General features: G+C 39.8%; 1 protein-coding gene and 1 long non-coding RNA gene across 2 annotated transcripts; both read right to left on the reverse strand.

Annotated features, from left to right (window-relative positions):
* Positions 1-700: 700 nt before the first annotated feature.
* On the reverse strand, positions 701-1,871 carry LOC111823699. Its single transcript, XR_002826770.1, has 2 exons — positions 1,731-1,871; positions 701-877 (listed from the first exon to the last, which is right to left on the reverse strand). It is a non-coding gene; the product is annotated as an uncharacterized LOC111823699 (long non-coding RNA).
* Positions 1,872-6,889: 5,018 nt separating this feature from the next.
* LOC111823698 (complement factor H-like) lies at positions 6,890-13,828 on the reverse strand. The gene is made up of 5 exons (XM_023746070.1): positions 13,771-13,828; positions 12,233-12,330; positions 10,916-11,048; positions 9,106-9,282; positions 6,890-7,087 (listed from the first exon to the last, which is right to left on the reverse strand). The coding sequence occupies exons 1-5, from the start codon at positions 13,826-13,828 to the stop codon at positions 6,900-6,902; spliced, it is 654 nt and encodes a 217-aa protein (XP_023601838.1). The 3' UTR covers positions 6,890-6,899.
* Positions 13,829-14,463: the final 635 nt, after the last annotated feature.

Here is a 14,463-nt window from a genome sequence, read left to right on the forward strand (position 1 = left end):
CAGAACTGTAGTGTGCATGCTGTCCTCAGCTACACACTGTGGTGAAGCACTACACGTTCCCCGGTGGCATGTTATCCCATCTTCTTTGGATAATTTGAAACCATCCTTACAAATATAACTTAATGTGGTGCCATGTGCATATAGCTTGGGTCCCAATGTTCCTCTCTTGTCTTCTGAAGATATGGATGAAATAATGCTTCCATGTTCTACATGAGGTGGTTGAGAACATGGAGTTTTTTCTATATGAAAAATAGAGATTAAAGGGTGAAGCACAAAGATAATGATTAAATTGAAAAATGAAATCCAACACTGTTTGGGATTTTAAAGTAAGGTCATTGGAACCAATTAAATTATTAATAACTAAAAGTATTTGAAACTTGCAAAGATATATGTGCCCATAAAATTGATGCTACTGTCCATGTGTCCCATATGCCTCTTCAGTCTCCTCTTGCTCATCTTGAGGAGTGAAATTCGCATAAACAGAACTTGGGTATTTCTGTCACCGGAAGTTTCTGTTTGCATTTGTTTCACATTAGAAGGGAAATAATGCTGATGGATTTCGGCACCTGGATGGTGTGTACTGTTTGGAGATGAAGTGGGATGGATAGGGGAAAGGGGTCCTCTTCTTCCTTTACACAAAGCAGGGCTGTGGGTTACCCTCATCTGAGAGACAGTGTAACGCAAGTGACCCACTACTGACCGACACAGCGCGGGATTGACTGCCATTGTCCATCCTGGCACACGATTTCCTCTCCTTCCTGGATGAGAAAGTTTTCTTGACAGAGAATAGATATTTTTTCTCCTTCTTGATAATTCACTGAAAGGGTCATATGTTGAGAATTGGGAATCTGAGGTGGAGGTGGACATCGTGGTGCTTCTAAAAATATTAAAATCAGAATTCTTGATGAAAAATCATAAGTCAAATATTAAAATAACAATTCAGTGAATAAAATGATCAATAATATGCACCTGGAAAGATCAAACTGTAACGTTCTTATCTGCGTTTAAATATGTTATACTTTCCGTCTTGTTTGTCACTCTAATATACCTCATTGGGTTTATATTCTCATGGCCTTCCTTGTAGGTTCTTTCCTTTACTCCTTCTGGGATCAATCTTGGATAGCTTAGCTTATGTAAATTGCTTTCTGTATATTCTAGGCCCATTGAAATTGGTAAATATATTGAGGTGAGTGGGTCATGGTGCCCTCAATTAAAGAAGAGCAATAGTGATATGAAAAGTGGGATGAACCCTGTGTTATTGGAATTGGTGGTGGCAATGAGACTCAGTGTTTGCCAGAGAGATAAATGAGCAAAGACAGATGACTAGATGGGTAGATTCCTTTAGAGGTAGATGGATGCAGACATAGATTGATCTGTAGATAGATGTGCACACTCATAGATGCTTAGATAAATACACGCGTTATAGGCATAGGCACATCTGTAAGGTAAGAACTTGGTAGCAATGGGATCCCAATAGTAATGCGCACACCCACTGCCCAGTGTGACTTTAAAGCCACCGCACTGCCGGGCGGTTTGTTGATAGCTGACCACTGCACATGATACAATTACTATTCAGAAACAGAGTTTTGGTTATTTTCTAAATTTCCTTCCACTTTCAAAATTATTGTCATAATATGTACTTAGTAACAAAACGTTAAGACACAAAGAGACACCATGTACAAGGCAGGAAGGAAAATCACCGTTTGGAAATGTTCTAAACAAGAGCTCACCTGTGCAGGTCACCTCGGGCTCCCACTTTCCGTTCACGCAGACTGAGTGTTTCTGCTCTGACTTCCTCCCACAAGTGAACCTGATTTTCTTATTATGCTCAAAGTCAATCCCATCTGGTAAGTTTGCCTCAGAGTCAATTGCCCTTGCTAACTTACATGTCTTTAGTTCAACTGTCGCTGTAAAATGAAAATATTACATTGAAGACAATAATTATGAAAATCCAGGCAACTAATAAAAAACAAACCAACACAACAACTATGGAGTCCAGGATCTAATGAAATAGGATGTTAGGTCCATAAATCCTGCTTAGGAAGTTCTTCCTGATCATGCTGCATGAGGTGGGCTACGATGTTTGGACACATAGTCCTATGTCCAGTATTGAAATTTCAGAGAGAATAGTCATCCTAAAGCCATGTTGCCCTCTGAAGATTGCAAGGACATAGGGGTTCACCTTTTGTATGATCTACATAGGAAAGAGTCATACATGACGAAATATGGTCTCATTGGAAATCTGCAAATTTTCACATCCATTTTTCTTGGTGCCACATATCTCTACATTATTTTCAGTCTATAGTCTTCAAATGGTAAAAGAAAACAATTATCTGAGGAAATAGAATATATGAATTTCCTAGTTTAATTATATATTTTAAAATAACTTTAATCTATACTAACAAGAAAAGTTGATCTAAGGTGTAGGGTATAGACTGTGAATGTTTCACCATATCTTTGGCACGAATACCAAAAACCAGAATAAGAAATTTGGTTTTTAAGTCATAACACATTTTGTATACATGTTCTTAGAATCTTTGAGAAGCTATTTTATACACCAGATCATCCTAGAATCCAACATTATTATAGTGCCATAAAAACACATTTATGTGTGCTGCAGTATATTTTAGATATGGACTATGGAAGTTTTCATAAACAACTACATATTTCAAAAATGCAATGCAGGTGGCAATCCTTTTTTTCTTTTTTTGTTTTTGGCAATCCTTTTTTTCTTTTTTTTTTTGTTTTTGGCAATCCTTTTTGAATTTGATAAGGTATCAGTGTAGATCTTAGGTAGTATTTGTTAATAATTTGTTAATAGTGAGAATCAAGTGAGGATGAACAGAACAAAGAAGAGTCAAGTAATTGGCCAAAGAAAAGTAATGATTTTGTAATGCAACCTTGAAAAAAAAACTAAAATAAAGGGGATTAACTTAAAACAGACAAGAGGCTTGAGAAATAGTCTTATTGTTAGGGCAGGTCCAGAGTGGTGAGGGACACAAAATGAGTCATCTTCTTTGAGATGAGAACTAAAGGAAGATTTGTGGTCAAAAGGAGGTGTGATGGCTGTGATATGTCGAAAGATGCTGGTTTTCTGAAAGAATTTGTTAATATTCAGAGAAAAGAAACATCCTGATAGAGTGAAAAGCTGGTTTATGGGAAGTTACAAAATAAACACTGAATGATACAATTTCCATCATGTGTCTTTAAGTAAAATTTAGCTTCACAGGTTTAAATAATGTTAATATTAAGGACAGACCCATAAAATTCTATTGCTAGTTTCTATTTTTCCTGTGTAGATCCTATGGAACTATAATCAGTGAATGTTTGATTCATTATAATTTTCAACCTGACATTTTCAAGAATATCTCTAAATTTCAAAAATATGGTTGCATGAAGTTTCACAATAAAAAAAAATCCAATGTTATTAAGTATCAATTATAGAAGTGTCTTCTAACCAATGCACTGAGGTGGTTGGGTCCACGTTCCCCTAATACATGTAACTGAGCTCTGACCAATCATTGTAAAGTCTTCTCTGCAAGTGAACTCTACTGACTCTCCATGGTGATAGGGGGGCCGTGCTGGGGACACGACCTCGCCATGGTCCAGCTCAGGTACATCTCCACATGTACTGTCATCCTCTGTGAAAATCCCACAAACAAACATTCAACTTTAAAATGTAAGTGAGGTCTCTTTTTTAAAAAATATATTTTATTGATTTTTACAGAGAGGAAGGGAGAGAGGATAGAGAGCTAGAAACATCGACGAGAGAGAAACATCGATCAGCTGCCTCCTGCACAACCCCTACAGGGGATGTGCCCACAACCCAGGTACATGCCCTTGACTGGAATCGAACCTGGGACCCTTCAGTCCGCAGGCTGACGCTCTATCCACTGAGCAAAACCAGTTTCGGCTGTAAGTGAGTTCTTGATATGAACAGAAACACTACTGAAAGTTTGGATACATTACCAACACACACGGGCAAGGGTGTCCACTCTCCATCAACGCACTGAATTTTCCTCGCACCCTTCATCAGGAACCTGGGGTTGCACACATACTCCACCACCTCACCGTGTTCATATTCCCCTTTAGGTGTGTCTGCCACTGTCCCGTTGGGGAGTCGAGGAGGTTCGTCACAGGACTGTACTTTCTCTACGGTAGAAACACTGTATAACTAAAGGTTAAAGTGTCTCTTATACAACTGAAAATCCAGTAAAATGAAGTGATTTTTTTCTTTAATCTATTACTTATTATCTAACTTATAGCATTCTTTTGAGGAAGGATAAAAAATGGTGTTTACACCAGATTCATGTCTCTCAATTCTGTTATGATACAGAACTAGCACATTGGACATATATGTAAGCCCAGGAAACATTCGATATTCTAGATCAGGGGTGGGGAACGTCTGGCCCGAGGACAAAAAAAGGCCTTGGAAATCATTTGGTCTGGCCCTGCCAAGGCATTAGGGGTGAGTATATCAATGTTTGACCAATTACAGTAGGATAATTTTTAAGTTGATAATTTTGTATGATCTGAGAATGATGTCATAATATCCAAATGGCCCTTGGCAGAGAAAAGGTGCCCCCCCCCTGCTCTAGAAGATCTAAAACTATATGCAAATCAATGACCAAATATCATTGTATAACTATTCACATTCCACAGAAACATTTCATCAAAACTTTTTGGGGAAAAATCATTGGAGGCAAGCATTTCATCAACAAATTGTAACTCTTCGTTATATTGTATATGGCATTGAGTTAACTCTGTGAGGCTTGAATATTGTCTAGAAATTCTCAGGGAAACTGAGGTGAGACCCAAGCTGATAGAAATGTCCAACACCAGGTGGAAGTTATGCAAAAATTATTACCAAAGAGGTCACTCCAACATCACACAGTATGTCCATCTATGGAGATTTTTAGTATATAGTCCAAAAAGCAATTAAAGATTACTTCCTTAAATAATAAAGTGGGAGGTATCTACTACCCAGCACACATTCCTGGCTTAATGCACTGAGTTATAGACACACTAGGAGCCAACAAAAATTAAGAGAAAAGGGGCAGCTGATGTCAAACATTCTAATTCTTGTTTGAGCGAGTGGCAGAGAATTAATCACCTTTACATGTTGGAGGGCTAGGGGACCATCCAAAGTGGTAGCACTGAAGAGAGTCTGCTCCAATAAGTTTAAGTCTATTTCTGCAGAAGAATTTCAACACGTCTCCAATGACATATTTCTCTTTCTGGGGCTGAGCAACTAAGTTCTGCTCTATATCGGGAACGATGCATTCTCTTTCTATAAAAAGGGTAAATAATTTAATGAGAACATATGATTAACCAGTGCCAAGTAAACATTGTATGTCATGCAAGAATAAGTGGCTGAGTGTTGCCTATAAGGAGAGGCATCAAATCAATGCTCTCCCTGGAAGCGCATTATCTATTATGTCTGAAACATCCCTCACATTCTTATGGGACCCTCTGAATAGCAATAGATGTGTCCTGAACACTTATTTGTAATTTCATCTAGCTTATAGTAAATATGATTTTATCAATGACATTTATAAAATTAAATGCTACATTTTTGGTATTATCCTGCACATCCCCTACTGGGGATGTGCCCACAACCCAGGTACATGCCCTTGACTGGAATCGAACCTGGGACCCTTCAGTCCGCAGGCTGACGCTCTATCCACTGAGCCAAACCAGTTTCGGCTGTAAGTGAGTTCTTGATATGAACAGAAACACTACTGAAAGTTTGGATACATTACCAACACACACGGGCAAGGGTGTCCACTCTCCATCAACGCACTGAATTTTCCTCGCACCCTTCATCAGGAACCTGGGGTTGCACACATACTCCACCACCTCACCGTGTTCATATTCCCCTTTAGGTGTGTCGGCAACTTTCCCATTGCGGAGTCGAGGAGGTTCGTCACAGGACTGTACTTCCTCTACGGTAGAAACACTGTATAACTAAAGCTAAAGTGTCTCTTGTACAATTGAAAATCCAGTAAAATGAAGAGATTTTTTTCTTTAATCTATTACTTATTATCTAACTTATAGCATTCTTTTGAGGAAGGAGAAAGAATGGTGTTTACACCAGATTCATGTCTCCCAGCTCTGTTATGATACAGAACTAGCACATTGGACATATATGTAAGCCCAAGAAACGTTCAATATTCTAGATCGGGGTGGGGAACGTCTGGTCCGAGGGCCATAAAAGGCCTTGGAAATCATTTGGTCTGTCCCTGCCAAGGCATTAGGAGTGAGTATATCAATGTTTGACCAATTACAGCAGGATAACTTTTAAGTTGATAATTTTGTATGATCTGAGAATGATGTCATAATATCCAAATGGCCCTTGGCAGAGAAAATGTCCCCCATCTCTGCTCTAGAAGATCTAAAACTATATGCAAATCAATGACCAAATATCATTGTGTAACTATTCACATTCCACAGAAACATTTCCTCAAAACTGTTTTTGGGGGGAAAATCATTGGAGGCAAGTATTTCATCAACAAATTGTAACTCTTCGTTATATTGTATATGGCATTGAGTTAACTCTGTGAGGCTTGAATATTGTGTAGAAATTCTCAGGGAAACTGAGGTGAGACCCATGCTGATAGAAATGTCCAACACCAGGTGGAAGTTATGCAAAAATTATGACCAAAGAGGTCACTCCAGCATCACACAATATGTGCATCTTTGGAGTTTTCAGTATATAGTCCAAACAACAATGAAAGATTATTTCCTTAAATAAGGAAGTGGGAGGTATCTACTACCCAACACATATTCGTGGCTTAATGCACTGAGTCATAGACACACTTGGAGCCAACACAAAATTAAGAGGAAAAGGGCAGCTGATATCCAACATTCTAATTCTTGATTGAGCAGGTGTCAGAGTATTAATCACCTTTACATGTCGGAGGGCTAGGGGACCATCCAAAGTGGTAGCACTGAATAGAGTCTGCTCCGATGAGAGTGAGGAATCTATTTCTGCAGGAGAATTTCAACACGTCTCCAATGACATATTTCTCTTTCTGGGGTTGAACAATTAAGTTCTGCTCTATATCGGGAACGATGCATTCTCTTTCTATAAAAAGGGTAAATAATTTAATGAGAACATATGATTAACCAGTGCCAAGTAAACATTGTATGTCATGCAAGAATAAGTGGCTGAGTGTTGCCTATAAGGAGAGGCATCAAATCAATGCTCTCCCTGGAAGCGCATTATCTATTATGTCTGAAACATCCCTCACATTCAGTTGGGACCCTCTGAATAGCAATAGATGTGTCCTGAACACTTATTTGTAATTTCATCTAGCTTATAGTAAATATGATTTTATCAATGACATTTATAAAATTAAGTGCTACATTTTTGGTATTATCGAAATAATACTATTATGTCACATTAAAAAACACCTAATGCTACAATTTTAAATTGCATGCTTAAATAAAAATTGGTATTTTAATTTAATATACTTGAGGATCAGGACACTCAAAGAGGCATTTCTCATATATTTTAGTAGAGGAACATTACAAGTTGCTGAGTTAATAATTTAAATCAACTCCTAGGTTGAATAAAATCCCAACTCTTTCACGCCTACACTTCCAATGCCATCTTATCTTTTCCTCCATTTGTTGATCCAGACCCCAGGCTTCATGGTCTTGAACATTTTTTAAGAGATCAAGTTCCTTGCTCTCCCTGTTGCACAGTTCCAAATGGTTTTCAACCTTTCTGTGTAGAGATGCCTTCCTCTATGAAACAAGCCCTCAATCCCTCCCATTTTCAAAGTCCTTGGATGTATTCCTTCCTTTGAAAATATAAAAATGTATTAGAAATATTATTACTATTTGATCCATTATTGGACTTATTTAATTGTTGTTTTTTTTTCCATAATGCAAGGAGCCTGTGGGGAGCCCATACTAGGTGCGTGTGGAAGCCGGCATGGAGAATGTAGTCTAACCACCAGAATATTTTTCAAAAATATGAGAATGTTTGTCAACATGGAAACATTTCACAGAAATGGACAAATGAACAATGTTGCTGATCAGCGTGGTGTTGCCCAAAGACACATGCTTGGCAAATCGGGGAGTGGAATTGAAACCCACCCAGACTATGAATCCAACTGTCAGACTTCCTGTCCCTTTAATCCTTTTATCTCCCCAAACCTAAGGCAACATTCATTCCAACATTTTTTTCCTCCTGGTTCTCTGAGTCCTTTCATTCTCTCTACTTTGCTGCCCACTCCTCTCCTGTCGGACATCTGCATGCTGGAATTCTTCAGGGCTCAGTCTGGAGGTCTCCTCTTTTCTCATTCTGTATTCTTCCCCCATAAGACATCATCATTTACATGGTGAGAATCCACATGTGGATCTGGCTAGACCTCAACGTTCTACTCTGTAGCTTAGAATCCAATTTTGATGGTCCTCATGTGCCCACGTCAATAGTGGAGATGTTCCTCTCCAAGAGCTCTTTCTCCTGCCCGTACCACCTTACCAAAGGCCACCTCCATTTACATGCTTCCTTCTGAGAGAATATTGAAAATAAACATGTGAGTCCCTGGACGATTACTCTGTCTGACACCCAACACTCAGTAAAGTAACTGTCTTTTCTACCAACATGCATCCCAGATCTGTCCTCTGCTCTGCATCTCCTCAGCTGCCACTCTGGCCAATCTCCACCGGAAAATCCCCCCCTTCCTCAGTGGAACCCTCATAGTTCCCAAGATTGTTTGGTTTCAAAGCTTTACACATCCTGTCCCCATGAGTTGGATCCACCCACGTGCCCACAGATAGAGGTTCTATTTCTAACCCCGGAAAACAGACAGCGGGCTGGCAGACATGCAGGAGATTCCTGTAACTGTCCTCAGAACTCTCCACAATCAGGAAATAAGGAAGTCCTCTCGGGGCCTGCAGGAATGAACACTCAGCTGGGAGGTGGCAAGAACCAACTCGGGAGAAAACTGCTGGGGAATTTGTAAAACATATCACCAGGGTCACGAGTATCTAAGTTCACATAATATAAATGGTTGTGTTTAGGATAACAAAACAATGATATGCTTTACACACATTCTGTTTATTTCGATGATCCTGAAAACCAGTACTTACCCTGACAGGTGGGTATATCAGACCAACCATTTTCACCACAGACTATGGAGCCTACGGTGTGTCCATCTCGGTTTTTATATCCATCCTGGCATTCATAGGCCAACCTGTCATTGACCTTAAACCATGTGCCATCACTTTTGGCTCTGGCATTCTCAAATACTGGCACACCACAAGATTCTAATGCATAATAGAATTGAAGATTTCACTTCTAATATTATTGAATGGACATTCGATTGCATAAGTTCCATCCCAAGAACAAAAAAGCGTTATCACTTAGCATGTGCTAATAAATTATGCATCATATACAAGTAATCTACGCATACTAGTGATAAATCACTGTCGTAAAATCGGTACTCATAAGAAAAGCATGTATTTCTACACAGCAGTTTTACCATCACTTAAATCACTAAAACTTTTATTTTAAGAACATTTTTCTCAATGCAATTAACGTTATACATTTATTCCATGTTAGCAATAAAATAGGCCGTAATAAAGGCATTGTACCTTTTCTTTTGGCAAAGCAGAATAGCATTTTGTGAGTGTAGATGTCAAAGTTATTAGCAGTTGTGACATATATGCCAGAAAAAAATGAATTGGTTCAACTAAAAAGTTATTTTTCACCAGTGAGAGTAAATTTAACATTTTATACAATTAAACATTCTATACAATGCTCCTTTAATACATACTAATTTATACAGCTCACATGCTGATTTAGCTTTTTCAGATATTTTTAATGACTGTATATTCTTTTATACTTTTTGAGGTCAAATGTAAAGATAGTTTTATATTTATAATTAGTATAAGGAAGCAAAATGTTAAAAAAAATGGTCTCAATTTTCACTAACACTATATTGGAGTGGTGTTTGTAAAAGTTAAAATAATTTACCTCTTATTTTATAGCATACTATGTAGTGAGCTAGCTTAAAGTGTTAAAAAAAATAAACTACAATTATAATAATAAAAATAATAGGCACATTTCTTCTTTTCCTAATAAGAGTGTTGTAATGACTAGTTGATCACAATTTAAGATAAAATGAGTCTGATATGGATACAACATCATTTTTGCTCTGGCGGGTTCCCATGGTACGTATGGAAATGGAAAGCAATGAAAACAATAGGGATGGACATTTTAAATATCTCCTTCCCTTAAAGTGAATGAAAATTATCACCACGTGGCTTTGGGATGAATAAGACAGAATGAGCGAACTGTCTAGGGAATGTTCATAAACTTCGAGGTCATAAAGCAGGGAGCTCTCTCCCTGCCGCGGACTCTGGTTGTGTCTAGGAGCATCTCACAGTCTCCACTCACTGCACATCCCTGTCGGCTTCCTGGAGGAAGTGATGCTCAGAAGAGGAGCTCCCCTGCAGCACCGATCACATAAATCACACAAGTGACATTCCCTAACCTGTGTCCTGTGAGCGCACATTTCACTTACAGACCTAACTTTTATGTCTGGGAACTGAGACTCTGAGAGGAAAGTCTGATCACCTGCAAACAGGTAAACAGGGCAGGATCTCAGCTCAAAACGATGAGCTTACAGCGGAATCCACACAGGCCCGTAGGCAGTTTGCAAATCGCAGGGTGGTTTACGGGGGATAAACCTTGAACTGAATGATGGGCTCATGTCTACCCTACTAGTAATTCATTGTAAAAGACAGAAAGAAATTACATATATTTTCTCACAAATTTCTTATGTAGCTTTTACAAATAGAACTACGTCAGCTTCCACCACCCCACAAAAAAGAAATCAGTTAAACGTTTGTTCAACAGCCATTAAAATAACAGACACCACGGTCATGAATGACTTACTAATGCATCTGGGTTGAGCTGACCATCCATTCTGGAGACACATAATAGACCCGGATGTGTGACCATCTTCTGTTACATAATCTTGTTTGCACTTATATTTTACTTTCTGATTTAAGAGATATAAAGATTCAGGCTCAGCCGAAAAAGGTTTGGCTCAGTGGATAGAGCGTCGGCCTGGGGACTGAAAGGTCCCAGGTTTGATTCCGGTCAAGGGCATGTACCTGGGTTGCGGGCACATCTCCAGTAGATGTGCAGGAGGCAGCTGATCGATGTTTCTCTCTCATCGATGTTTCTAACTCTCTATCTCTCTCCCTTCCTCTCTGTAAAAAATCGATAAAATATATTTAAAAAAAAAAGATTCAGGCTCAGCAATAAATCCATTCTCAATTTTTACCTTTGACTTTAAACATGTTTCTAAAAGGAGGAGAGTGTAAGGAAACGGTAAGCATATGGTCAGGAAACAGTTTCCTAAGGACTCACACACATTACAATGTAAGAAATAAGGGCCATTTGCTAATGAAAACCAGGAAAATTCCTAGTCATCCAAAGCATTGTGTCGGAGAAAATAGATTATGAGTTTCCAAAAATATTAAATCTAGATATTAAAAAATTTGGGAGGACTAAGGCAGATTCAAACACTCGGGATGCCTTGTAAGCAATTATTAGAAATCGGTTTGCCTCATGAATCTGGAAGCCCCCAGAGCTCTCCTAGCAACAGGCCCTTTCCTGTGCCTGATTGGGTGTCAATATTGCTAAGAGGGTGGAGCTTAAGTGTTCTCACCCCATGGGAAGCAATGGCACCTATGTGAGGTGATGGATGCGCTACGCAGCTCCACCTGGTGGTCATGTCACCACGTGTGCTTATATCAAAATAGCAAGCTGTCCGTGTTAAACATATGCAATTCCCATTTTCAGTTACACCCCATTCGTGCTGATAAAGGAAAACCAACTGGAAAACAGAAACATCTGAGCAGGAATCGTCTAGAAAACAAACACTAGAGAGAATGTACTGAGTCTAAAGGTGCTTCCTTGAAAATATGCACTAAAATGGATAAACACACAGAAAGAACAAAGAAGAGAGTGCCAGCCACACAGACACAATGAGGAAACGGAGCCAAATCTATGAACATGACCTTGTGAGGCATATGGACACAGCCAGTGCCTAACTAAGGTTCCCGGGACATAGGGTCAACCGATGGGACCTCCATTCTCACCAGGGCTTTGTTGGGAGGTGGGAACTTCCCAGATCACAGCACAGGAAGGGAAAGACCCAGAGAGGAAAGAGCCCTGGAATCAGGGGGGGAGAGCTCTACCAACCTGCACAGCGATCCTAGATTCTTTGGTGACTACATCCCCCTGGAGTGGAGGGCGGAACCCCCTGAGAATGGGCAGAGCACAACTACCAGAGGAAAGACCTGCCAGGAAACAACAAATTCCAAGATCCCAGGGCACACCCAGCACTGGGAACATTCAGATTAATCAGTCACCTGGGAACAGGTCTTAAACACCAATCACTTAGTAGAGAGACTAGAAGAGGCCTTCTCCATCCACTTGTACAGGAGTATGTGATTGTGTGTCCCAGGTCATATTTGCTCCTGTCAGCAACAAAATGACTGTTTGCAATTCTTGGAGGGTCACATCACCTAGACACAGTGTTAGGTAAAATTTGTCTGCAGTGTTGGATGTTAATTGACACGAACCTAAAATGAGCCTTAAATATGTTTATTTTTCCTGGCCGGTGTGGCTCCGGGGATGAGCATGACCTCTGAACCAGGAGGTCAGGGTTTGTTTGCTGCTGAGGACACATATCCAGGTTGGCAGCTTGATCCCCAGTGGGGGAAGGGGGGGTGAAGGAGGGAGCCTATCACTGATTCTCTCTCATCATTGATGTTTCTAACTCTCCCTCTCCTTTCCTCTCTGAAATCAATAAATATATATTTCAATACATGTTTTTCTCTCACTTTAATCTGCTATATCTACCATGTTTTCAGATTCCCATTGCAGTCCAGTCTACATATATTAGTTTTTACTCTTATCTACTCTTAACACCAATGGGTGAAGTCAAAAGCTCTGATACACATATAAAAACACACGTTTCCCTAAGAGACAAACCAAACACTATTGGGAGAATTTTGTTAGATTAGTTAGGAATAGAAGAACTTCTGGTGGGTGCTTTCAAGCAATGGGCATACATCCCTTGACAAATTGTAATTCCCTACTCTCATCATCTCCATGAAAGTAAACGGTGCTGTTAAAACATTGCCAGGGCAGGTGCCTCTATCCAAAAGAGTGACAGCTGAGACTGTACAAAGTGTGAGGCCACATTGTTCCTACTGTTAGAAGCCACCATTAAGATTTGGGATAAGAATAATAATCCCCCATTGGCACTCCCTGTTGTGAATCAGTAGAAACATCCAGTTTGCACAGGGGACGGATGAATTGGGATTAAAGGTGGCTTTTATTTAGCTGGTCTCAGTACTTTCCATCATTCCTGCCAATGACTTATTGTGAGAGATTGTCCCTAATGAATGCAGAGACCAAAGGTTTGGTAAATTACCTTCTAATACCCATAGCCGGTGGGTTTAACTGCGGTCAAGGGCACATATCTTCGTGGCAGTTTCCAACTGAGGCCCTGGTTAAGGCTTGTGTGAGAGGCACCCAGTCCATGTGTCTCTCACATCAATGTATGTGTGTGTCTCTCTCTCTCTTCCCCTTCTCCCTCATATTCACTCTTTCTCTAAACCTCAATGGAAAAAAAATCCTCTGGTGAGCATTTTTTAAAAAGTAAAAACAAATGAAAATGGGCAAAGTCCTACTTAAGAAGGAGCCAAATATTCCTGTCAGTTTCAACTCACCTTGTCCACGAGCCCAGGAGACCCACAGGGTGAGGATGACCTTGACTAGTAACAGCATGGCGGGCTCCCCGGGTGTGTTAGCACAGAGAGTCCAGCGCTGCTGTTTGGGGTTTAAATCTGCTGCAGTTACCAAGTGTGGCTCTGAATTTAAGTGAAATTACCAGGAAGCTGGTTGACTGGAGTCACTCGGTAGATATCAAAGTTCAAAGACTTTTGCAATTCTGTAAATTTGCATGAAGGATTTCACAATCATTTCTTGAGTTACTTCCATGATATGTACTTGTGCCACTTTCCTTATATAAGTTGAAAACTGGATCCAAGAGTGATATGAAACTCTAATCTTTAAACACTTCTTGAGAATCGGTGAGGTTCTTCCTCAACCAGGAGATTCACAGGGGAATAGCTCTGCCTGCATGTCCCTGTGACGTTCTCTCACCTGAGTGCAGTCCTTAGGGGTCTATGGACACAGCGTACATTCCTGTCTGTAGGAAAGCACTGATTTTTGTGTAAATTCACAATAGAAAACACCACAAAGTCCAAGAATTTCAGCACATTGTTCGCATTCAATTTTTATTCATGATTTAAGAAGAAGAAGGAGGAGAGAGAGAGAGAGAGAGAGAGAGAGAGAGAGAGAGAGAGGAGAGAGAGAGAGAGAGAGAAGCATCGATGTGAGAGAGACACATCAATTGCTTG

The sequence above is a fragment of the Myotis lucifugus genome, unplaced genomic scaffold (genome assembly GCF_000147115.1).
Source record: "Myotis lucifugus unplaced genomic scaffold, Myoluc2.0 scaffold_625, whole genome shotgun sequence".
Classification (NCBI taxonomy): Eukaryota; Metazoa; Chordata; class Mammalia; order Chiroptera; family Vespertilionidae; genus Myotis; species Myotis lucifugus.